This window comes from Sugiyamaella lignohabitans, chromosome A, assembly GCF_001640025.1.
Source record: "Sugiyamaella lignohabitans strain CBS 10342 chromosome A, complete sequence".
Taxonomy (NCBI): domain Eukaryota; kingdom Fungi; phylum Ascomycota; class Dipodascomycetes; order Dipodascales; family Trichomonascaceae; genus Sugiyamaella; species Sugiyamaella lignohabitans.
Window position 1 is genome coordinate 2,604,357 of NC_031672.1, and position 25,035 is coordinate 2,629,391.

The window sequence follows — 25,035 nt, forward strand, 5'->3', positions numbered from 1 at the left end:
CATAAATTTGCATCACAACTGAGAAAAGGTTTAAAAGATAGCTTGTTAAAGGTAGCTCGAATATGACCACGAAACTCCGAGTGACAGGTAAGTAGTATTCGGCCATAATGGAAGGAGGCCATATCTAGTTTGAACCGTCGGCAACATTGCTGTAGCTTGGGTGGTGTAAATCGCAGGTGTGACAATTAGAAACTAGGGACTGAAGGAATAGTGGATGTATCGGAAAATAATCGTGGTCTGATAATTGGCTGTTAAGTTGAAGTGGCAGCTCAAACTACAATGGTGCCATAATAGGGACTGAAAAGCAGTGGCATTGCCAGTTCTGCTGATAATGGTTGGTCTTTGAACTTATATCATGATATGATTGAATTAAATTCGTCTCAGGAAAGGGACGAGACGAAACGACTAATTTTGGAATGGCAGCACGGAGGTACAGATATTTGACCGAACTCTTCCGTACAGCCACAACACCTCGTACTACATCACCTGCTACAATTAACGCTACAACTCATGCTAGAGTGTCTGCCCAATTCCTGCTCCCGGGAATAAAACTCTGATCGGACTCCCGACGTTGCTCGCGAAGCGAGCACAACGGGTCTGGGCGGAGCCCAGCCGCCGGAGGCAGATGCACCAAAAAGCCCTATTGAATCTTTGAAAACAGAACACTAACACAATCATAGTAATTGCAGCCGATGCGCTGTACAAGCGAGACCTGTTGCGGTTGCCAGACCCGTTTGCAGTGATTACGGTAGACGGAGGACAAACGAAGTCGACGTCTGTTATTAAGAAGACATTGAACCCGTACTGGAATGAGTCGTTTGATGTGGATGTCACGCCGAGATCTATTTTGGCCATTCAGATTTTTGACCAGAAGAAGTTTAAGAAGAAAGACCAGGGCTTCCTGGGAGTGATCAATATCTTGATTTCTGATGTCATTGATTTGAGTGTAGGTGGCGATGAGATGTTGACCCGTGATCTCAGGAAGTCTAATGACAACTTGGTGGTCAATGGAAAGTTGATTGTAAATCTGACAACCAATCTTAGCACACCAATTGGACGAAGTGGTGCTGGAGCCGGTAGTGCTTCTGCTGGAGCAAGTTCCACTCGTGGATCGATTGGCAATGGATCTGCTGGACCAAGTGCGCTATCGATTAATGGTACAGGTGGTCATTCACGATCGAATTCTGAGTTTGGATCGAATGGTGTTGGCAGCGGTTCGACGCCTATCGGTTCTCCAGTAGCTAGTTTAACTGGACCGGGAGCAGCTTCAGTTGGTGGAGGTACTGGGCCATCAGCTGCAGCTCCAGCCAGCGCAGTTGGTGCTGCAAATGGCGCAGCATCGACTGGTGGTTCGGGAGCAGCACGAACCCAATTGTCATCGTTTGAAGACCAATTTGGACGACTACCAAGCGGCTGGGAACGTAGAACTGATAATCTCGGACGAACATATTATGTGGATCACAACACCCGTACTACGACTTGGACTCGTCCATCGTCCAACTTATCAGAGACAGAGCAAGCTCAACAAAGAGTTGACCGACAAAACACAACTGATTTGGAGCGACAGCGTCATCAGAACAGAACATTGCCTGAAGATCCAAGTCGTGGTACCTCGCCGCGACCAACTGGTCCTGGTGTAGTGCCTGGCGGTGTTGCAGCAAATGTTGCGGCAGGAGCGGGTGGTGGAGATGGCCAAGCTTCTACGACGGGGGCTGCTTCCTCTGGTGCTAATGCTGTGCAAATGATGAATGCTGGTGCGACCACAGCCGGTCTTGGTGAACTTCCATCTGGTTGGGAACAGAGATTTACTCCTGAAGGACGGCCATATTTTGTGGACCACAACACACGTACTACGACGTGGGTGGATCCCAGAAGACAACAGTATATCCGCATGTATGGACCAAACGCCAACAACACAACTATTCAACAACAACCAGTATCTCAGTTGGGTCCATTACCGAGTGGATGGGAAATGAGATTAACAAACACCGCCAGAGTATATTTTGTGGATCATAATACGAAAACAACTACATGGGACGACCCAAGGTTACCATCGAGTCTGGATCAGAACGTGCCTCAATATAAGCGAGACTTCCGAAGAAAGTTAATCTATTTCCGATCACAACCAGGCTTGCGCATTCTCCCCGGTCAATGTCATGTAAAGGTTCGCCGTGACCACATCTTCGAAGATTCATACCAAGAGATTATGAGACAATCGCCACAAGACCTGAAAAAGAGACTAATGATCAAGTTTGACGGTGAAGAGGGTCTTGACTATGGTGGAGTTTCAAGAGAATTCTTCTTCTTATTATCACACGAAATGTTCAACCCATTCTACTGTCTATTCGAATATTCTGCCCACGATAACTATACATTACAAATCAACCCACATTCTGGCATCAACCCCGAGCATCTCAACTATTTCAAATTTATAGGCCGTGTGGTGGGTCTTGCTGTGTTCCATAGACGATTCCTTGATGCATTTTTTATTGGTGCCTTTTACAAGATGATTCTGCGTAAGCGGGTTGTTTTAGAGGATATGGAGGGTGTCGATGCTGAATTCTACCGTAATCTAGAGTGGATGCTTGATCACGACATTACCGATGTACTTGATCTTACGTTTTCGATCGAAGATGACCAGTTTGGAGAAATCGTCACCGTAGACTTGAAACCTAATGGTCGTAACTTGGAGGTTACAAATGACAACAAACTGGAATATGTCGAGGCTGTGACCGAATGGAAGATTTCCAAGAGAGTCGAGGAACAGTTCCAAGCATTTGTAACCGGTTTCAACGAGCTTATTCCACAGGATCTTGTTAATGTGTTTGATGAACGAGAGCTTGAGCTGTTGATCGGTGGTATTGCTGAGATCGATGTTGACGACTGGAAGAAGCACACTGATTATAGAGGATACAGTGAAAGCGATGAGGTTGTGCAATGGTTTTGGAAATGTGTCCGTTCATGGGATTCGGAACAGAAATCGAGATTGTTGCAGTTTACCACTGGTACATCACGTATTCCTGTCAACGGATTCAAGGATCTTCAAGGTTCAGATGGTCCTCGTAGATTCACCATTGAAAAAGCCGGTGAAGCAGGCCATCTTCCTAAGTCACACACCTGTTTCAATAGAGTCGACCTTCCTCCATACAAAGACTACGAATCTTTGGTTCAGAAGCTTGGTTTGGCTGTCGAGGAAACTGTAGGCTTTGGCCAGGAGTAGTAGAATTGGCCCCCAACTTTTTTTTTTTACATTGTACACTCATTGTTTCCTAATTGTATCTAAGTTCAAACCTGTAACTTGAGTCGTTTATTTTCTGTTTGCCTATTTTCCGAACGCAAATGCTACATACATACTTTACTCGGGTATCTGATTTAGTATGTGGCATTTCATTCATTTATTCAGCTCAGATCTGGGGTCCGATTCAAATTGTTCGATTGTACTCGGATCTTGAAATCGGGTCTCCTGATTCCCATTCCAAATTGCAATTTTTTCTTTTGCTTTCCTATACTATTATACTAAGTTATTATGCTATTAAATTATTTTCATAACCTCTCCTTCTTTTCAGATCATGTGCATTCGGCAGGCCGATCTTATATGCATCCTAGATATAAAAGAGAAATCGGTTCGGAGTCCTATAAAAAGATTTCATATGCACAGGTCTATGACTAGTAGATAAACGGAAGTTTGATACACCCCACAATGCTTATCGGTTTAAGTTTAACGGTGACGCAGACAAAAAGGACCCGAGTGCAGAGATCGCTTGAAATCTACTCGGGGCCTGTGTCTCGTGTAATGATTTATCCGAGGACACTGTCCATCGACACAAGACACTTCAAGCAAGCATATGTCCCGTTTATCTAGCCAACCAGGATGTTTAGATCAGATTCTGAGACAAATGCAACCTCGACTCTCTTGTAAATTTAACAGAGTGCTACCGGATTGGGAAGTGGGTGTAGATAAGCTAGTTTCTGTCCGAGGCGGCTGTTTGTCAAAGTTAATTAAAGATAACAGTAGCTGCAGGTCACGTGTGATTATTGGAGGACATTTTGACCTGGGTCTATCGGACACTCCTGATACGAAAGGGGACTGAGTCGTTTTGTTTCAGGTTATTTTTTCATGATTGTATTTCTTTCAGTTGTCGATAATTTTTCTTGTTAAGCATCTGAACTGAAAAGCTTTCGGGGAAAACACTGAAGTTATAAAATTAAAACTATGCCAGCTGAGGAGGAATCAAGCCAACTTCTTGGCAAGAAGACTGATGAGCGTGTATCCTATAATACTATCAGCGCAAGTTCCAGTAGTGCGAATTTGAGTGGTGGCGAGTCTTCTTCAAGTTCGACTGTCAATGAGAATGTAGATACTGGAAAGCCTCCAATTTCTGGACTACGATTTGTAGTGGTGTGCTTATCGCTTTACTTTGGAGTGTTTGTAGCAGCTTTAGATGGTACTGTGGTTACCTCGCTGTTGAGTCACATCGCATCCGACTTGAATGAATTGCCGAGAATTTCCTGGATTGCTACGGGATACCTTGTAGCTTGTGCTGCTTTCCAACCTCTTTATGGCAAACTGTCCGATATCTTTGGAAGAAAAGATGTTCTCATGTTCTGTAACATTGCATTTGGCGCTGGCTGCCTGATGTGTGGATACTCCAATTCTTTTGTTTCTCTTGTATTGGGCAGAATCATCTCTGGTGTAGGCGGTGGTGGTATGCTTTCGTTGTCTACAATTGCTCTCAGTGACCTTGTATCATTAAGACAGAGAGGAGTTTATCAGGGATTTGGTAATATTGCTTTTGGCATTGGAGCTGGAGTTGGCGGTATTTTTGGTGGTATCGTCACCTCCAGATATGGATGGCGGATGGCCTTCAACTCACAAGTGCCTGCCGTTCTGATTTCCTCCTTGTTGGTGGCTGTATTCACACCCCAGACAAGACCTACCACCAATGAATTGGTTCCTGTTCAAGAGGGATCGGCTATTGAAGATGCCTATGAAACTGAACATCACATATCAGCCAATACTGAATCCCACAATGTGAAGTATGTTAAAAAGAACAACCTTTCCAGAGTGGATTTTTCAGGTTCTTTTACTCTTGTGTCTAGTTTGATCTTCCTGATGCTTGCAATTTCAACCGGCGGGAGACAGTTCCCTTGGACTCATCCTTTCATTGTCGGATGTTTTGCAACCGCCTTTTTCTTTGTTGGACTATTTGTTTATATTGAATTGAAGGTTGCAAAGGAACCTGTCCTCCCCTTACAACTGTTTACCCATCGAACAATCGTGGCTTCTGCTACCACGAACATGTTTATGACCATGAGTGTATACGGAGTTCTGTTTTTCGTACCTGTATGTCTTACATCAGTATATGACATGAACCCAACTCAAGTTGGTCAGCGACTTATATCTAATTTTGTTGGTGTGGCCCTCGGTTCTTTTGGTGCTGGTCTCTATATGAAATCCACTGGTAAATATTACACTCTTGGAATATTGGCTCCCCTTCTTTATATTGTTGGAATCACAGTTATCTGTTTACCCAGTTTCCTGTCTGTTACTTTATGGCAACATGTTTCTCTATTTATTAACGGTACTGGCTATGCTGCTATGTTAACGGTAACCCTCCTAGCATTGATTGCTGCAGTGCCACATGAGTTTCAGGCCGTAACAACATCAATCCAGTATGCCTTCCGAGGCATAGGGTCTACTTTGGGTGTATCTATTGCTTCATCCATTTTCCAGAACACTCTCGCATCACAATTACGAACCAGTGTTACCGGACCTGATGCTGAACAAGTTATTCAGCGGGTCCTTGGATCGGTTGAGGAAATCCGAAAGATTCCTATTGAATATCAGCCGGCGGTCATTGCCTCTTATAACAGCGCATGCATAGCTGTCTTTGTCACGTCGCTGGTTTTAGCTGTCGTTGGCACCATCACCTCTGCTCTCATGGAAGAGCATGAATTGCATAGTAACATAAATAGAGACGAAGAACCTCAAGTTGAGGTTTAATGTACTTCAATATATTCAAAGTGTACAATATCTCTATATATTTGCTTAACAGTGGATACCTTAGGTGCCCCAGTGGGGTCTCGCTGGGATTGCTGTTGTCCACAAGTTGGCTAATACTTTTTAACGACGCAGGCTGATGCTTTCCGACAGTATCAGAAGAACAACTTAAATCACCGGAAAATGGGACCCTAAGTCTATATGCTCTCAAAGAAGAACTTTCCTTCTAACCGGATCGCAAAAAGCTTAGAATCAGGGTTCAATTAGTGGGACCGATTAAACACGCAGACTAATTTTGTAGCACCAAGTAATAGTCTTCCGGAAGACATGGTCGCATAATATATTGCCAGTAACCTCGGCGTAACTTATAATGACACATCGGGAGTATACACTATGAATGAGGTTACTAGTGATACCCTTACATATAACTTCTCTGGGGCCATTGGTTACCGTTACAGGTCCAGAACTCACTATATCAACTGGTTTATTTGGTTACAGTAACAGCAAACCATGTTCTCTCTATTTTACCCAACAGCAATTCTAATGGCTACAACATCTTGGGTGACGGCTTTTTAAGAAGTGCTTAAATCGTTTTTGATTTAGATAATCAACAAGTCTCAATTACGCAAGCTAGTTGGGATAGCGAAAGCTCAAACATTCAAGTAATTACCGATAACGTCCCAGGTGCAGTCACTGCCCCCAATATCTAGTTAATATGACAAATCGGTGTCGTTTCTCTTTCTCACCAGTTTTCAACGGCATTTCATAAGCGGCGTTTCTCAAACTTTATATATTATATGAATTAAGTTTAAATGAGGAAGAAACTGGATATATCTGCTACCTCATGGAAATCTATGATATTGCCAGTCTACTATAAGTTAAAAGCTACAACATCAGAAACTCATATTGTTATTAAAATATTAACTACTCTCGCAGAACAATAACTATGTGATTATTTGTACTTCTCGATCAAAGTATTAGCCAACTTGATATACCTAATTTGTTAGAAAACATTGTTGCACCCCAAAACATGAAAGAACATCCATCGCGACCAGACTTACTCTTCTTCAGCTTCTTCTTGAGTTTGACCCTTAAGGTCCTCCCAAGCTTGCCACTTGTATTTGCCCTTGAAGTCAAAAACGTTTGGCTTAGGAGTGTTGTTATCACCAATGGTAGCCTGTTTGTACAGACCGTAAAGCTTAACTTGTTAGTCAATTGAGCCTAATGGTACCCACATCGAGTGAAATGAATCACGAACACAACTTACTTGAAGTAACTCGTCGTCAGAAGGACGGTTGGGCAACTTTTGGATAGCGTCAGCCTGGACAAATGTTAGTGGGAAAAAATCTTAATATCCACAGCTTCAAGTGGATGCACTTACAGCGTCAAGGAAAGCGGCGGAAGGCATTGTTCGATAATTGATATAGTTCTCTTAAATGGATCAATAACTGTTACGTTTATGAAAGGGGGTGATCTAGAATATGGCGTGCTGTCGTGACTATGCGCGCACGCGGTCTGCATCTGTTGAGCTTGATCGGTGGGTTACAATGTCAACCCCTATCTGATTTTGTTTAAATATGATACCGTAAAAATATTGTGAAGTCGAGAACAATGGACAATATCATGTAAATAATTTAATATTACTACTTGATACAGAGATACGTATATCTGGCGCGTTAGTTTCGTTTCTAAGGCTTGTTTTCAACAATTGTCATAGGTTTGCCCAAGGAACTTTGTATAAATCTGCCTTCTTACTAATAATCTTGTTCTAATTATTAATGTAAATCAAAAACTTCCAATTATTTATTTATATATATTCAGGAAGCCCACTTCCTTATTTACCTGATTGCCACGCTGATGGGGATAATAATAATAATAATAATAATAATAATCAATATTAAAGTCCTAACACAATTATACAACAACATTAAAATATTACTATACTCTCATATGATAGTAGGACTACTCTACTATTGGCCCCCTACGGGCTATACCTTCGTGTTGGTTTCAACATGTGCGCTAGATAGGCCGGATTCCCCAGAACCTCCCTTTCCGAGCAGTGGAAAACCTGAACACCTTTGAGTAACCTTAGTATTTACTCCAGTGGTCAGGGGAAACCGCTGCTAGCTAATTCTCCTCAGAGAACGTGCTATCTTAGCTTAAAAGTGACGGATTCGCCTTAAGGAAGGAGGCGACCGCTTTGAGACCCTTTCGGGTATCAAGAAGAGATGGTAGATCCAGTTCGCGGGATGCGTCGCGGAGGATCGGTCGATGTTGTTCAGTAAGTGGACAGTCTCGGAGGATATGCTCCACCGTTTCTTCAACTCCACATCGGCAATCATATCTACGATTACTGATTCGAAATCTCTGAAAGAACGAGCCCATAGCACCCATACCCGTTCTTAACTGAACCAACTTGCTTAGCTCTCCTCGCGGACTTTCATAAAGAAAAGGTCGCAGTGCATTCGCGTGCTTTGTAGAGTAGAGCCGGGGAGCTGTGAAGGACCGGTAAAAAGCTCCTTTCGGCGACTGAGTGTACTCTATCTCCCATTTTTGGTTGCATTGTGATTTAATTTCCTTGCGTATAGATTTCTTCTGGCTGCTTGCCTTAGATATGGCTTCACTGTCTCTGGAAGCCCAGGGGGGTTTCCAAAGTCTGTACCTGTCCTTTTTGATGTCCGTAACTTCAACTGTCCTATACAATTCATCCAATCGGTCACCCAACATGGTTCCAGAATATAGCTTTCTAGCTCGAATACGGTGGGGGTTATACCTATGAAGGTCACGATGGAGTCGTACTAAATAATATTGTTCAGTTTCCAGCATTCTATGCTCAACAGGGGGGATTTCCGCGTCTCGGTGAAGGCTGACGATGGCCGTTGGTTTGTAGGCCCCTAAGATACTTCGGAGAGCTGCATTTTGGATCCTTTGGAAAGCATCCTTTAATCCTTTTCTGATTCGATTGTACCAAATTGGACTGGCATACTCGAGTATAGACCTAACACAGCTTTTGTAGAGGCATCTCATGGTAGCGCCAGTTACTCCTCGAGTAACTCCTCCCAAGCGACGAATGACATTTAACGCTGACTGGCCTTTGTTGATTACTGATTTAGCGTGCTCTTCGAACTTAAGTTGGCGGTCTATAATGACTCCTAATAACTTTAGGGAGCTAGTTGCTTGAATTCTCTCCCCCGTGGGGAGTATGAGCAGCCTACACCCCTTTGGAGTTACACGTTTTGCAATGTGCATGAATCCCAGCTTCTCGCCGTAGTCAATGAACGCATGTGCTGAAGTTGCCCATTCATGGCACTCTGATGGGGAAAGTTGGGGTTTACATGGTCCAATGCATTTAGAGAGCCAGTCATATGGCCCACCTATCTTTACATTTACGAACCACGTTTCATACGACTTATTTGAGAAGAACCATAGTCGGGGAAACGACTCTGAGGAGAATTTCAGCATTTTTTGCGGTCCAAGTAAAATAGTACCAGTAGGTTGCAGTAGGACCCGAAATTTAATTTTTCAGTTACGGCCATATCTAGAGTAAAATAAGATTTCCCGTCCGATCAATCATATTCAAGCCTCTAAGAGCCTTGATCAGTAATGCCGTGGGAGACCAGGCGTGAACAGAAGGTGCTGTAATTTTTTTACATCTTTTTTGAATTTGATAGCAAATGTCCCGTAGAAATTAATTGTTTACACAAATTTGAACTCAGATAAAAATTTTATATACATCACAAATGCTCGTATTGGACCGTATCCTATATTTCCTTATTCTGAGCGCCGAATGCCGACAATGGCTGATATAAAGAATGATGTAGTACTGATAGCCCGCTATCAAAAGTTATTGAAAGCCCAATCTACAAATTATTATTGTAGAAAATAAAACCTTATCTCATTAGGAGCTTATGGTTTATGGATTTCATATATTAAATTAAATCGTCTCGAGATACTATAGATCTGCCTCATAGTTCCAAATTTGGCAATGAAATCAATAAAAGTCCGCAGCATAGCCTAACCCACCTTTGAAACGCGAACACGCCCTTCACTTATTATCGTGTTAATTCGCGAATCGCATAGATTTCATAGCATCCTCCAATTTCATATAACAATGCCTTCAGTTGACTTCACTTTTGCAAATCATAAAGTTGATCCAGAGGTTCTGACACAATACTACCAACGGCTCTTTCCAGCCAGATATCTCTTTCAGTGGCTTAACCATTCACCTGTACCGTCAAGTGACTTTACAAATCGTGAGTTTGCATTCACGCTCTTTAAAGATGAGAAATACATTCGATATCTATCTTATCCAAATGCCGATGCTTTTAAGAAAGACCTCTTGAAAATGACACCCAGTCGTTTTGAAATTGGTCCCGAATATAACTCGAATCCAAGGGATCGGAGACTGGTGAATAAAAACAACTTCAAGACGCTATCAAAGGAATTGGTATTTGATATCGATTTGACAGATTATGATGGTATTCGTACATGTTGTAGCGACAAGAATATTTGCGAGCTCTGTTGGAACTTTATTACTTTTTCCATTCATGTTCTGGATGAGACCTTAAGAGAAGATTTCGGGTTTGAACATATCCTATGGGTCTATTCTGGCCGTAGAGGTGCACACGCATGGGTCTGTGATAAACGGGCTCGTGAACTGGACGACAAAGCTAGGAAAGCTATGATTGGATATTTGAATATAGCGAAAGGAACGCGTGGCAAAGTTATTGATGCTAAACGTCCTTTTCACCCATATGTTAGCCGAATGTTTGATGTGGCTACTAAAGATTTTACTCAGCATATCCTTCTAGACCAGGATCCTTGGAGAACGCCTGAAGACGCTGAAAAGCTTTTAAAAAGAATCCCGGATCTTAATTTAAAAGATGCACTCAAAAAGAAATGGGGCTTTTCTGATATTTCGAGCAGCACAAAATGGAAAGATATCGACGAAGTGGCAAAATCTGGTAATATTAAAACATTAAATGCCAATTCCCTGCTGGAAGCAAAAAAGGATATCATCCTTGAGTATATGTATCCTAGATTGGATGTCAATGTCTCAGTTCACATGAACCATTTACTGAAATCACCCTTTTGTGTGCATCCTGGAACGGGGCGTGTATGTGTGCCCATCACAGACCCTGATACATTTGATGCGTCTAGTGTTCCGACATTAAACGAACTTTTAGAAGAACTGAGTACTAGTACAAGTACTGATTCCAACGCCCATGCTTATGAATCGACTTCATTGAAACCGTACATTGACTTTTTTGGGAAATTTGTAAACAACCTCATGAAAGCTGAACAACAACATGCTAAACGGGGACGTGAGAATGACCTTTCATTTTGATCTGCGGGGGGGGGCTCTAATTTGCGTTATATTTTAGTGGAACTTAAATCCTAATGGGTCTGGTAATTCAAGTATATAGCGTTGTTGTAAAGTAAACATGGTTATTTATTTAGTGAAGACAGTATTGAACTGCGAATCACTTATCTTTTGCCGATCCATTGGTTTCGAAATATGTTCACACTGGCTCCTAACAACACCTAGAGCGTTTAACTTCCTCTTCATTATCCTCCTATTATTTAGATTAGAAGGCAACCCCTATCTATCTGAAAGCTCTTGAATCTGGGGCTTGTTCACTGACTATTTAGTTCGAGGTTGGGGTTCCTCTCTGTGTGTGTATTATCATGTACGGTGTATGTCTAGTAAATCAATCACATTGCCTCAGCTATGGAAATAGCGTAACAAGATAATATCAATGAACCGCCAAATAAATAATGGGTTTCCTGGATCACCAGATTTACAGCCGGTGTCAACTACGACTACACAGAACTATGGCGCAAGGACAAGTTCAAATCTAGGTGATATGGATAGGCTGTACCAAGAAAGCTACTTTGCTTACAATCATCCTCATTCTCTGACTGCCACAACCACTGGAGGTGGCGGTATTGGTGTCGGAGCCAGCAGTACTGGTAATGGAGCCCCTTTAGTTCCGGGATTTGAAGACAGAGAAGGTAGAAGTGGGTTAATGCGAAGTCAGTCGCCACCACGTGAACCACCGTTTAATACACATGGAGTACATCCGGCGGTAGAAGGTCAGATTCCGTCTGTAAAGCCTGTTGTGAACTCCCACGACAGATTATGGTCTGAGGTAGATGTGCTAGATGATGCAGCAGACCTGGCTAGTCGTGTCAAGGCAAATGGTAGCTTCTTTGGCCCAGCTCATTCTAAAGCATTGGATCAACTACGACACGCACAAGTTGAGCTGGCTCAAATGACTGCTGAAGCCGAAAAACAACAGGACCGAGCAAAATATCGTGTCTTGTGGGAAAAGAGTGATTTGGAATCGTTACGAACCGCTCTTTTTGACGAAGAGCATTTTCAGCAGCTAAGCTTGCATGTTGACAACACAGCCAGAAAACTGGATGAAGTAGCTGAGCTTATGAAAGCAGTAGACGAACAAAGCCGAGAGTTCTGGAGTACTCTGAATTGAAGTAGTGACTTCAGCTGTTTTTGGAAGACTGGGGAATCGATTATTTATTTTTTTATTTATTCGTCTTAATATATTTATATGTATTTTTTAACTAATAATTTGCCCAATGAAAGAATGATATAATAATAATAATATAGAGTGAAATGGAATAGAACACTAGAAGTCAATCAGAAAATGGTGGAAAACGAGTCATGCACAACGTTTCGTCTTCCAAAGGTACTATCTTCTAGCACATTTGGAGCAGTTGAGCCCGTTTTGGAATGCTTATAAGTGAATCCAATAAACGCCTGTTTCGACAATGGAACACCACGGTCAGCCATGCCCTCTACTTGAGTCTTCTTGTCCAATACTTCTTTGTATTTAGCCATATCTTCCTCGTTCGAAAAGTCATCAAAGTAGCCGGCATCCGCCTCTGAGTTCAATTGTGGAACAAATGGAGGATTAGATTTCCTCAAATTATCCCAGTCGACCTCACTAAAATAAGGATGTTGAGAAATCTCCTTGAAGTTCTTTAGTCTATCTTTAGGATAATTAATCAACGAGAGAATCAGGTTCCAAGTACGATCGCTGAATACAAACTTTCCGTCCTCATACTGGGGTCGAACCAAACATTTTTTCCATTGTTGCAAATTCGCATATGTTTCTTCAGTACTGCTTCCACTGAAGGGAGGGTATCCTGTCAGTGTTTCAAACAACATACAACCCAAAGACCAATAATCAATGGTATGATTGTAAGTAGTTCCTCTAAGGACTTCCAGAGCCATATAATCAGGCGACCCAACCACTGATTTTGCAATGTTAACGTCGCGCACCCTAAGAGAACGATATGCCTCTTGTCTCTCAGTCACAGATCTATACTTTAAGGGAGTATCCTTAGCAAGCTCAAGCTTACGTCGTAGACTGTCAATCTTGTGCGATGACACTGCTCCAGAAGCAAGTCCAAAATCGGTAAGTTTGATATGTCCAGAAGCATCGATAAGAAAGTTTTCAGGTTTCAAGTCTCTATGAATATAGCCCAATTGATGAAGGGCTTCAAGACTAGCGAACATTTCACTAATGTAAAATCGTGTGTGGCGAGGGTTTAGAGTTCCAGTATTGTTCAAGAGAGTACGATAGTCACCTCCAGGGACAAATTCCATAGCTAGATATACATTTTCATCGTCTTGGAACGAGTAAAGTAGTTGAACCAGCCAAGGAGAGCTAGCAGTTCGCAATATATCTCTCTCGGTAAGAATATGTCTAATTTCATCCAGTTTAAGTAGTAACTTTTTGTTCAGAACCTTCAAGGCACAAACTTCCTTTGTATCAGTCTTTCTTGCAAGATACACTTGGCCATAACCACCTTGTCCAACCTGAGTCAAGATTTGGAAATCCCTATACTTAAGCTTGACACGACGCTTACGCAGAAGTACCCGCTCTCTTCCTGTATATGACTTCCAAGCAAATTGGCGCTCCTCTTCATCGAGTGTATTAATGTTGGCTTTCGCTTTCTCCAATCTTTGCTTTCGCTTGTACGAGTATGTAATCATATCGAGGTAGTAGTCGAGGAAGTACATGTTGGCAACATTCACCATCCGCTTAACCTTTGGATCGTGGGCCTTGGCTAAATCAGCGGCCGAGAGGACAGTTCGTCGATATTGGCTAGGTTCAAAATGACCAGTACTACCAGGTGCATTTTCCTTGTTGCTCAACTGTAGTCCCGAGATCTTTTGAACTAAAGCATCGTCAGAAGAGTTGGGTATTCGACCCGCCCTGAGGCTCTCTTTATCCGAACCACCGCCTGTAATCCCATTGAAGAATCCAGCCAACCTGGTGGGGGACGATTCACGGGATGAATCAGTGTGAAATGCAGTCCGTGTTGGGGATAAAGGCATTCTTATTTGGTAGGCTAAGATAACTTGGAAATTTTCTTGGAAGAAACCAAGAGTTTGTGAAATGAATGGGTTGTTTCAAAGAATGTGTATTTGTTTACATCGGGTTGTGGAGTAAACAAACCGATGCACTGATCTACAGAGTTTACTTGCACGTGACAATGTGATGACCATCGATTCAGCGTGATATTTACAGGTAAGAGTAGTTGCTAGTTCAAGATTAGCTACTAATAAAAAAAAATAATGCTAATCTAAATTGTTCATGGCCCAAAATATGAGTGTCAATGGCCATTTCAAGATAATATTTGTTGGGCCATCAAAGACAACCTGCAGGAAATCTTGCCTGTGTATGTCTACAGAGGACATGGGAAACAAATCCTTGATCCATTCAGAACTATATCGATCAAATATGATTAGGCAACGGAGTAGATGCTCTCTAATATTCTTTGGAGTGATACATATAAACGAATGAATTAAACTTGGTTAGATGATATAGTTGTGCAGCAATAAACCTTCGTAGCGATAACAGCCGCACGCATTTATCTTATGCACATGAATCAATAGAAATATTGTTCTAGAATTCTATGATCTGATTGAAGAAGTTTCAAGTAACGGTCAAGGTGGCCAAAATGGATGAATTAATCCAGAGAGTAAGTTAATTTGATATGGATTAAAGTTAAGACTATTCTAACTTTTTAGGCAAGCAATCAAGCTGTCTCGTTTGCTATCAGATCTGGCCTGTCTATTGCTAGTGGATATGCATTCAAGACGTTAACCAAGTTCCTGGATAAGATACCTCCAGACCAGAAGTCAGTTTTAATTGAAACTAGGGAGCAGATGAAAACTAAAATTGAGATCATCACTCCTGCAATTGATTTAATTGAGTCTTTAACAGCCAGAGGTAATTCCCAACTAGCCAGCACTTTGGATCTTACTCGTAAACTGAGAGATGATATTATTAGTTACGAAGAAACAATTGATAAGATCAACGATCTGATAGCTACTACAGACCAAAAGAAGACAGCTCAGCAGCGCCAACTTGCTATTTCCCAGGTTCAAAGTTCTTCCAAAACATTGTTGACCAGGATTGAAGATGCGATCCCACTGATCTCGTTAGCACTCACCACCTCAGGGGCGAACCTTTCGAGCGCACTTCCGGATACAGTATCACCATCAAGGCTACTTCAAGCTGCTAAGATTCTCTATCTTGCTGATAGTCAATTTGAGATTGGAAAAAATGAAAGACAGCAAGTTGGCCCAGATTTCAAAGTCAAGCTATATACCATTTTTACCAGTGCTATCCGAGATATGAAATTCAAGAATCACGAAATCACCTGGAAAGAAGAATTTACGAAATGTTCGGTCAGTTTATGGAGGATCAAGAGAGGAAGGGCATCTAATACGTTGGAAAATGGCCTAGATGCGAAATATTTTTACGAGCTTCTTATAGAGGAAGACAGGGATGATGGAAGATATCATAGTGAGGATGAGGGTCCGATAAAGAGGAGGACGGTTGACGTTTCAATTGTAACGAGACTGTTCTTCTCTTTCTCAGGACAGATTCTGGAACTTGAGGAGTCGGAGTCACCCGTATTGTTGCTCAAGTTGAATAGAGCATTTATGCCTGATGGGCCTGTTAGTAAACTAAACGTAATCGACAGTCTTGAGCAGGGTGATGTTAGACCATCAAGTTCTGTTGAGTGGATAGCATTTGAAGCAGTCACCGAGAGTGTGGATACAACTGAGGAAGACGATGAAGAGGAAATTGAAGAAGTCGAATCATTCAGTGATGATGATAAGAGCGGTGGCGAAGAGACAAACAATGAGACTGGCAATAGTGATGGTGAAGAGAAAGACGAATCTGATGGTAGCTCTGATTCTAAGGATCCCTTGATGGCAAATCTCATATCAGCCACCTCTAATTTGAGCATTTCTTCCAAGGAAGCAAGATCTCCACCGTCTCTATCCCTGCTAGAGTATTTGATTCGGTTAGCAGCATTACAAACTAATGATCAGGTCTCAATGTATGACTCTCCTGACGAACGAATTGCTCTTTATTTGAGAGAGGAAAAGGGTCGTCGATCTGAACCCAATGATGCGGCCAATGCGTCATTCAACTCTAATCTGGATTCTCCTAGAAGTGTTTTGTCGATTTCTCCCATCATATCGCCAAGCACTAGGACCCGTGCTATGACCAGATCACCCAGTGCGAATCGTCCACTTTATGCATCTCCTTTGGCCCACTCCACTAGTGGCCGTCCCAAGTCGCGAGTCCAACATCTCAGTAGTGCCTTAGCACAGTCTCCATTAATTCAAGGCACTCCAAAGTCATCGAGAGCTTCAAGATCTAACTCAGGGTCTCCCAACAACCTAACTCCGTGGGAAAAGGACCGACTTGTAAACCGGTCAGCTCACGTTAGACGGGTTGTGAACAACTCTTCCGCCATCTTTGCCAGTCCTTTCCGCAACAAGCCAAGATTGCAACGGTCGGAGCAGAACCTAGAAAGTCCTGTTCGTCGCCGACCAAACTAAAAGAAAAACAAAACAAACTAGGCGTCTAGTTGATCTATTTATTTCATCAATACCAGCTCAATTATAGTGAGAATATTCCCTGCTACACTTTCAGAAAGTAATCTATACCTTGCCGGAGGCATGGGTTTAACATTTTATTATGAGAGAATTTATTACTATTTGTCATCACACGACTTACTCAGCGAAATAATTCCACATATCAGGTAGTGACCGACCAGTAATGGATTCGGTAGCAGTAGCTTTCTGGTGTGATTGTGCCGTCACTTCAGTAGAAGGGGGGCGCTCAACATTATCGACATAACCACCATCTTCATAATTGCGAGGAAGGAACGAGTTGTACAGATATGCATTTGTTTGGGGTGTTGCATCATCGAAGGTAGATGATAGACCACTCTCAGAGGGAAGAGCTACCGATCGAACAGAAGCCTCGCTAACAGCAGGCCAGTCGAAACCTTCGTCAGGTTCAGTTGTTCCCAGTATATCTAGCCATAATTGAGTGTTGGTCTTTTTAACTGCCGCATCGTTAACATCCACTGCCGCGTTTTTTCCCATTGAGCTTTCATTGATTCCGACGGTGTCTGATCCGCTGTATATAACACCGCTAGTTCGTTCTAAATAGCCAGCTATCGATTTGTCAAGCTCTACTTTTTGTTGTGAGGGTTCAACGCTGTCCAAAATAGTCTGGCTCATAGGGAACCTCGAGGAGACATCACCAGAGGGAATTTCATTAGCCATGTTATGGCTGACATTTCCATTAACACTGCCTGCAACACTGCTATTGGCACTTCCAGTATGCTGAGGAGACATTGAGAGTGAGCCAGAAGATGGCTGTGAATAATTGTTAGCAGTTATGGTAGCAGTCGCGGTCAGAGCCAACCAGGGCTCGTCATCAGCATAAGCGTCGCTATCGCTCTGTGGGATATGAGAAGCGATAGCCCTTTCAAAGAAATTCTCAGTACTATCGACTTGACTTGAGGCATAGTCGTTGACGAGACCACCAACAGGACTACTCTCGCTGCGGTTTCCACCCTTCGGTAGACTGTTGCTTCGATTTCTTGATCCGTCGCCCGTACTCGTCAAAGATGCTAGATTTAAAGGATGTGCCAATGATATAAAACTTGCCGTGTTCGAGTTAATGGGAGATGGTGATGCATATGAAGATGATTGGCTATAATAAGGGCTGTTATCATAATTTGTAGTCAGTTGCGGCAGGTTATGGCCCGCACTACGAGCTAAAGAAGAAGCAGACAGTTGGGAGTCTGTTATAGGAACAAACAATGGAGGCGCCGAAGTAGATGAACCCATGGATGAGATAGATGCAAGTGAAACATGAGAATCATTGTGTCGGATACCTATCGCAACAGCTGCTGCCGTGGTGCTATTATCATTTATAGGCGGCGTCGTTCCTTTTGAGCTGCGTCTCGATGAAGTAGATACTGACCTTGCTCTTTTGTTTTTTAAACATGTGCATTGAGAAGGGTCAATGTTACAAGGACATGTAGGAGCATGAGCGTGGGACTTTCCTGCTCCGCTACCTGCACCGCATAAACATTTCGTATGCAGGGCCCTTGCTTTTCGAGCTTCCCTGCAGTGTGAACATTGACTTGTTGGACGACCTTTCGGTTTAATAGGTATCAGTTGCACATCCGTGTGGTTACAAGTAGATACACGGTGTCCACGAATACACCTTTCACAAGCATACTTAACACCGTCAATCAAAACCATTTTGAGCGTCTTGACTATATTGGAACTACCTGACCGAGGACCACCGTACAAGCGCGAGGTAGACGTCTAATTAATAGCCAGTAATGGGCGGCAGTCAGTGGGCTGTAAAATTTAAATAGTTTTTGAAGCGAGCCTTCAATAAGACTGACTGAATTACCAAATAGAGATATCAAATACGCTTCAAGAATTTTAAACCGTCTAGAGAGTCCTGTAAAAAATTATCCTTGAGACGATAACACCAATAGAAGGAAAAACAAAGATTGACCAGAATATATTTCCAGTTTATCAAACCCTAGAAGTGTCTTGATAAATTAGATAATCCAATGCAGAAAACGAGCACCCTTGGAAATGAGAGAAGAGCCAGCCTATGTACAACAAAAAATGACAAGAAAAAATACAACCAACCACCAGAAATCAATATGGATATATGACGAATAAACCTGGGGCACTTAAAACTACAGTACACGTGCAAAAGTGCACTATAATGGCCCGTACAGGCAAGCCTTTCTACGCTTTACAGCGTGTGACGACCTTCGCTTAGGTGCGAATACTACCTAACGAATAGATCTAAGTAATAAAACTTCCCAATAAATGGTACGCAGGGAAAGAAAAAAAAAAAAAAAAAAGAAGGGAAGGCATGGGAATCATTGTGCTTTTATTTGGTACATATATTGCGAGACGCTAATTTACAAGAAGGTTTGTGTGGTACTAAAAAGTATGTAGTAAGATACGTAATATTGCCGTGGGTATGATATGATACACTTGCTAGGTTGGGAGATTAGATGTGGGTTTGGATAGACTGCCAACACGAGGGGTAGGACTCCTGATTGGGAGTTTATTTTTATTCTGATGTTTCCCAAAAACTCCCAAAATTGATGTAGTGAGCGGTGTGGCTAGAGAGCGGCATCGATAGTCCAGCAGTGTTGTGGGCCGAGTTTTACGCTGCCTTAATTCAAATCTGGTACCTGTGCACTGGACCGCGGACTTTGCTTGGGACCAATGGAGTTGCAGCGGCAGTCCTTCATGGGCTCACCCAGGCGGAACCATCCCAATATAGCCTCTGGTCAGCATTACATTGCCAATTTGGTTGCAGCGGCAGACTATTGTTTCACCTGTAAACACGCCGTAATCAGGATAACGGCATCCTGCTGTAGGAAATGATGGGCAGCGGCAGCAATGCTGAAAAAGACTACCTCACATGAAGCAGCACGAGAAAAGCAGATGGGACACCACCACTAGCTACGGGAAGAACCTATCGCAGTATTGGGATCAAGAGCAGCATAAAAAGCAGGGGCAGCAATAGCACCATGTGAGGCAGGGACAGTAGACGCAGAGACAGTAGATGCAGCTAGGGAATCATTTGGTTGGGATTGTGGTGGGCAAATGCAGACTTTTCTGTCAAATTTGGGAAGGTGCTTTTGGGCACAAATCTAAATAATAATCCACTTCGCATTCGGGAAACTGTCGATTGGACGAAAAATATGCCAAAAAGTGGATGAGCCTTGAACGATAACAAAAAAAAATTACATAGTAAATCTCGCTTGAAATTAACCGGCAGTCGATCGAGTTTAGCTTATAGCCCGGATATTGCAGTGGAATCTCGATTACCGTTAAATATGACGTTTTATTATTTTATATGTATCGAATTCAATTGCTTAGTGTACTAACGATGTATAAAATCCCCATTATAGTATGGCTTGGTACATTGGTAGGGTAAGTCTTTTTTTTTTTTTGGCTGCAGCTGGAACAACAAATCCTTCGTTCTGGCATGCTGGAGGGAGGGTAAACATCGTGTGACATCTTAATCTATTGAGAACTACCACATACCAACCACATATTTGTTCCCAAAAAAGATTGACCAAGGAACTCTATATACAACAAAGCCAAGGGCAACTACCAATAATGAAGTGAGCCTGTTTGTACTTGATATCTATCTACGTATTTAGTTACCTCGGTTTGTGTCTGTTTTTGACCGTCCATTTCATTGAAATATCTGCCTTCCCCACCTTTCCACAACTATTCAGATTGATAACCGCAAAATGTCCCCCATACCCCGGATGCTTCGACAATTTTACATTTTCTTACTTCGTATTCTGTCGACTAACATTTAATAACATTTGCTGTCTCGGGCTGTTCCCAATAGAGCACGGCACTGACTGACACCTCTTTACAGAATCCCACTTATGCATGCAGTTGTAGGGCTTTTAGTTTCATGTCCTTGCCATTCTGGGCCGATTTCCAGGGCCTCCAAAAAAATCTTAATCTAGTATTTCTGCAATGTCGGCGTGTTGAATGCAGGATTTGACAGTCCCTCACTTGAGATCTGATGTCATTATACGTTTGAGGGGTTTTTGCACAGAATGCTAGCAGTCTTGGCAACGGTTAGCAGGGGTGGGTCCCTCTTAGCGGGTGAATTGGCAATAGGGCTTACGGTCTTGGCAAGACACACTGGAATATGGAGAAATATTTCCGATATCCTAGTAGCTCTCGCTTAACTCATCTTATAAGCATACGATACTACTGGAATATCTACCACAGTTAATTCTATAGCCGCAGTTTCATAATATTAAGTTGCTAGTGCAACAGACAGAGTAAACATAACAAATAATCTACTGTAGAAAAGGCAATAAAAGGAGTTGGCTAAATAAATAGATTTCCAAGTCAATTACGATTCGGTGGAGGTTATGTGTTATGTGGAGAGTGACACCCGATAAAGAGCAATGTTTAGCAACTGTTTTAACAAACGATGTTGATACTGAACACTGCAATGATCGTGGTACATGCACTTTATGCCGGCCACTCACATTTTTTTACCCGTTGTGATGACCAGTTAGCCGTCGGCTATTTACCAGGTTGCCATTTTATCGGTGTCTGGTTTAAGTTGATAATTTCGATCGTGTCGATGACATGCTAAAAATCCCTCATTTCGATGTGCCGCCAAATTACCCATAGTCTGTATATAAACTTTTTTTCTATTGATTATATAGGCGCGGTCCAATAAAATAAATTAATTTTCATTAAAACCATTTGAATCATTCGTTGAACAAAAGTCTTTGTAAAAAATCTTTTTTTACACACATGAAAAGGGGTCTTCTTCGATTTTTTTTTTACAAAAGTTTGTTCCCGTCAGCAAAGTTGACTTGTCTAATCTGATTCATCGTTGTTATACCGCTTTAGGGATGTATTGAGCACCATGGGATAATTTATGGCCAATTCCACACTTTGAATACATTTTTATATTCGTTAGACGATGTCTCAAATGTTATCTCTAGCACCATAGCAAATTCCATACATTGAACGACTTTTCTATATTCAATCAACCATCTTCAAAAATCTATCAGCAGCATTTCGGATACCCAAAAAAGCTCTTGGTTTTCTTGATAAGAAGTTCCTTCCTATCAGAATCTAGGACTACATTTCTTTCGTTACCACTTGCCAATATTCTAAGATATGTTTAATCCAAAGCGGACTGTTCAATCATGAAGACGGCCCATAGCTTCATATTATTGTATACCCCCCTGTTAACATCATTTGCAATTCTCCTTTTTACCATGGATATCCATTTCCATTTGTCAGAAATGAAACAAGTTCGGAAACTTCTGAGAATTCTTCTTCCGTATTCATTTGCATCAACTCCAAGGCCTGGAAACGACTTTGTTCTATGAGTTTAGTGAATGGAACTTTGTTTTATGAGTCCAGTGAATGGAAATATATTCATAATAGTGGATTATTTTTACTATCTATTAACTCACCCTACACTAGCAACTTGGTTTATTGAATCATTTCTCTGGGAAATTTGGGCTGCACTACAAGTCGAGCCTCAACTCCAAATATTTATGGAGAAAGTGTCGTTTATTTTATTGAGTGAAGACATGTATAAATTAAAATTCAACTATATCCCTCCGTAAAATGAATTTCTTACACTTCACTTTATCTTCAAGAAAACGTCCGTATTTGTGACTTGGGTCCCCGCATCTTGTCTTACTATTATCAATTAATCTACATAGGATGAACACACACTTAGATATCACATACTCTTATCATATCAGACATTAATACATTATTAACTCATGATGTTAGAAACTACTTTCTTTTCAAGTCCCTCTTCAATAGAGCAACCAAAGGCTTTATTGAAAAGACAATGCATTCTAAGTCCAGAGTTTCAAGTCCCTTATCCGCAGACATCTCCAAAAGATCATCCAATTTCAGATCCAAAGTAAATATTGGCTCAGCTCTCCCTTTTAATACTAAAGATATGACAAAAGTTCCTGGAACTGGTGATGCGATATAAAGGGTCATATTAGCTGTTCTGGAGTCTGGTAGTCTCCAGTCTAACACTACATTCTCCTTGATTAGTTGTGGTGGTGTGTATTTTTTGACTGGAATCTTGCTTTTGGTTGTTGGTTTTCCTCCGCCATTGGTAACGGCCCCAAGCGGTCCTCCAGTTTGCATTCGAACATTTGCAAGATATGACTTATATGTATCAATCTGGGAGCGAAGATACTCGTTATGATCGCGAATAATACGATAAACATCGTCCAGTGATTTGGCTTCATTTTCTACTGACTCTTGTAACGATCCAAGCTGCTTTAGTTCTGAGTCCACTTCTGCTTGGAGAAGTTCCGCATCGTCACTATCTGCTTGTTCTATTTCAACCAATAAGTCAAGAGCTTTGATTCCACGCTTTACGAGTGCCTCTTCATTGGTAGTGGCAGCAAAATCAGCAATTTTATGCAAATCAAGTGGTCTCTGAAGGACATTGTGTCCTGGAGGGAAGGCTCGTATAATGTTGATCATTAAAGACTTTGCTTCCATAAAAATGACATCAGCACGAAGAAAATCCAATGGCCCGCCATCCACATCACCCACTTCCGTCTCCCATCTATTAAACAGCTGCAGCTCCATATTGGCATTCGCACTACGTGGAACAAGTCCAGGCGATTCTCCTATATCTGCAAGCAATAATCCCAGGTGGGAGCTTTCATTTTGAATGACTTTCTCATGATACTTATCTAAGAGAGAATGCATGCCATAAACTTCATTTAATGTGATATTCAAGAACAAATCTTTCTTTGATAAAGCCACATATTGATCCATCTCTAGCGATTCATTAAAGTCAGGTACATCACACAGCTCTTGAAGGAAGTTATTAATTCGTGCCTTGTTAGCATCAACAAAAGGTGCCAGATTTTGCATATATGGCTCCTTCGAATAAGTGGGCTTATTAACCAAGTTTTGCAGCATTTTTGCCAACAGAGTCAATACCCTCCTTGAATTATCAGAAGGTAATCTATCTACCAACATATATGCTTGTGGTGTTACAATTGCTGGGTTGATAAAACGGAGAAAGAAGAATGCGCCAATTAGAGAGCAAACAGCAGCATCCGTAGCAGTGGGGTACTTTCTTTTCGTTAGTAAACGGATTTGCTTACAAATCCACCTAATTCCATATGGAACCATATCTAGAGAAGATAAAATAGTGTCTAATAGTTCAGAAGATAATTGCTTTAGCTTGACATGGCGAGGTCGAATCATTTCCAGAACCATTGGATGACGTGAAGCTTCTTCGGCAGTGATTGTTGGCTGCTCCTCATTACTGTTCCTTGAAGAACCACCATCCATGTCCACTAGTTCTTCGTATACTTTGAGAGGATTGATTTCAAGATTAAGATTCTTTTCATCAATAATAGAGCTGAGTTTAGCTGAAAGTGCTGACCTGAGGTATGATTGACCAGGACCTCTTCTGGTGTAGGTTGTCATCATTCTAGAAACAGGGGTATTTGCTCGTAAAAGAGAGCTGAATTCTTGAGCATTATCAAATTGGTAGGCCAGGACTGCTTGAAACATAGTCAAAAGAAGATGCTCTTCTCTTTGCTCATACTGATTTCCATATATAGTAAACATAACTGTTTGTAGCAAAGAGTCAATCTCTGCCATCGAAACAACACGACAAAGTAGGGCAATGTGCTTGGGTTCCGATTGAAGTAAGAAGAATAGGTTACCATATAATTCAGTTTTCTTTCTATCTGGAAAATACTCATCAGCCACTTGTTCAGGAGCTTCTTCCAATCGAGAGGCAATATCCTTCTGTTCTTCCGCATTCATTTTGTTCTGAATAAGTAGGGCGATTCTGCCGTCCAAGTAACGAACATCTTTTTCCAGCAAGAAGTTTCTCTTAGACTGTTCAGAAATGTCGCTTTTTAGCTGTCGCAGATATTTTTGTGCCTTAGCAAGTTCATCATCGATATCATCATCTCTATCCACACCTCCCATGGACATATATAGAGCAGCTACTGAGTATCGTTTTGATTGACGATTAGCCGTCGCGCCACTAGTGTTTCTTTTAAACGGTACTGTGTCTTCCATGATAAGTTTGATTTCTTACTAATTGATTTGATTGTCCTGGCCCGCC

At 41.8% G+C, this 25,035-nt stretch overlaps 8 protein-coding genes across 8 annotated transcripts; 5 read left to right on the forward strand and 3 right to left on the reverse strand.

Moving 5' to 3' along the window:
• Positions 1 to 961: 961 nt before the first annotated feature.
• RSP5 (NEDD4 family E3 ubiquitin-protein ligase) lies at positions 962 to 3,220 on the forward strand (the record flags this gene model as incomplete). The annotated part of the gene is made up of 1 exon (XM_018882785.1): positions 962 to 3,220. The coding sequence occupies one exon, from the start codon at positions 962 to 964 to the stop codon at positions 3,218 to 3,220; it is 2,259 nt and encodes a 752-aa protein (XP_018735039.1).
• A 993-nt stretch (positions 3,221 to 4,213) lies between these two features.
• VBA1 (Vba1p) lies at positions 4,214 to 6,004 on the forward strand (the record flags this gene model as incomplete). Its single annotated transcript, XM_018882787.1, has 1 exon — positions 4,214 to 6,004. The coding sequence occupies one exon, from the start codon at positions 4,214 to 4,216 to the stop codon at positions 6,002 to 6,004; it is 1,791 nt and encodes a 596-aa protein (XP_018735040.1).
• Positions 6,005 to 10,112: 4,108 nt separating this feature from the next.
• PRI1 (DNA primase subunit PRI1) lies at positions 10,113 to 11,348 on the forward strand (the record flags this gene model as incomplete). The annotated part of the gene is made up of 1 exon (XM_018882788.1): positions 10,113 to 11,348. One exon carries the CDS (start codon positions 10,113 to 10,115, stop codon positions 11,346 to 11,348), a length of 1,236 nt encoding a protein of 411 aa, XP_018735041.1.
• A 412-nt stretch (positions 11,349 to 11,760) lies between these two features.
• Positions 11,761 to 12,495, forward strand: AWJ20_822 (uncharacterized protein; the record flags this gene model as incomplete). Its single annotated transcript, XM_018882789.1, has 1 exon — positions 11,761 to 12,495. The coding sequence occupies one exon, from the start codon at positions 11,761 to 11,763 to the stop codon at positions 12,493 to 12,495; it is 735 nt and encodes a 244-aa protein (XP_018735042.1).
• A 167-nt stretch (positions 12,496 to 12,662) lies between these two features.
• On the reverse strand, positions 12,663 to 14,369 carry DBF20 (serine/threonine-protein kinase DBF20; the record flags this gene model as incomplete). Its single annotated transcript, XM_018882790.1, has 1 exon — positions 12,663 to 14,369. One exon carries the CDS (start codon positions 14,367 to 14,369, stop codon positions 12,663 to 12,665), a length of 1,707 nt encoding a protein of 568 aa, XP_018735043.1.
• Positions 14,370 to 15,203: 834 nt separating this feature from the next.
• On the forward strand, positions 15,204 to 16,898 carry YRB30 (Yrb30p; the record flags this gene model as incomplete). The annotated part of the gene is made up of 1 exon (XM_018882791.1): positions 15,204 to 16,898. One exon carries the CDS (start codon positions 15,204 to 15,206, stop codon positions 16,896 to 16,898), a length of 1,695 nt encoding a protein of 564 aa, XP_018735044.1.
• A 174-nt stretch (positions 16,899 to 17,072) lies between these two features.
• HAA1 (Haa1p) lies at positions 17,073 to 18,623 on the reverse strand (the record flags this gene model as incomplete). The annotated part of the gene is made up of 1 exon (XM_018882792.1): positions 17,073 to 18,623. One exon carries the CDS (start codon positions 18,621 to 18,623, stop codon positions 17,073 to 17,075), a length of 1,551 nt encoding a protein of 516 aa, XP_018735045.1.
• Positions 18,624 to 22,706: 4,083 nt separating this feature from the next.
• IRA1 (Ira1p) lies at positions 22,707 to 24,989 on the reverse strand (the record flags this gene model as incomplete). Its single annotated transcript, XM_018882793.1, has 1 exon — positions 22,707 to 24,989. The coding sequence occupies one exon, from the start codon at positions 24,987 to 24,989 to the stop codon at positions 22,707 to 22,709; it is 2,283 nt and encodes a 760-aa protein (XP_018735046.1).
• Between the last annotated feature and the right edge of the window lie 46 nt (positions 24,990 to 25,035).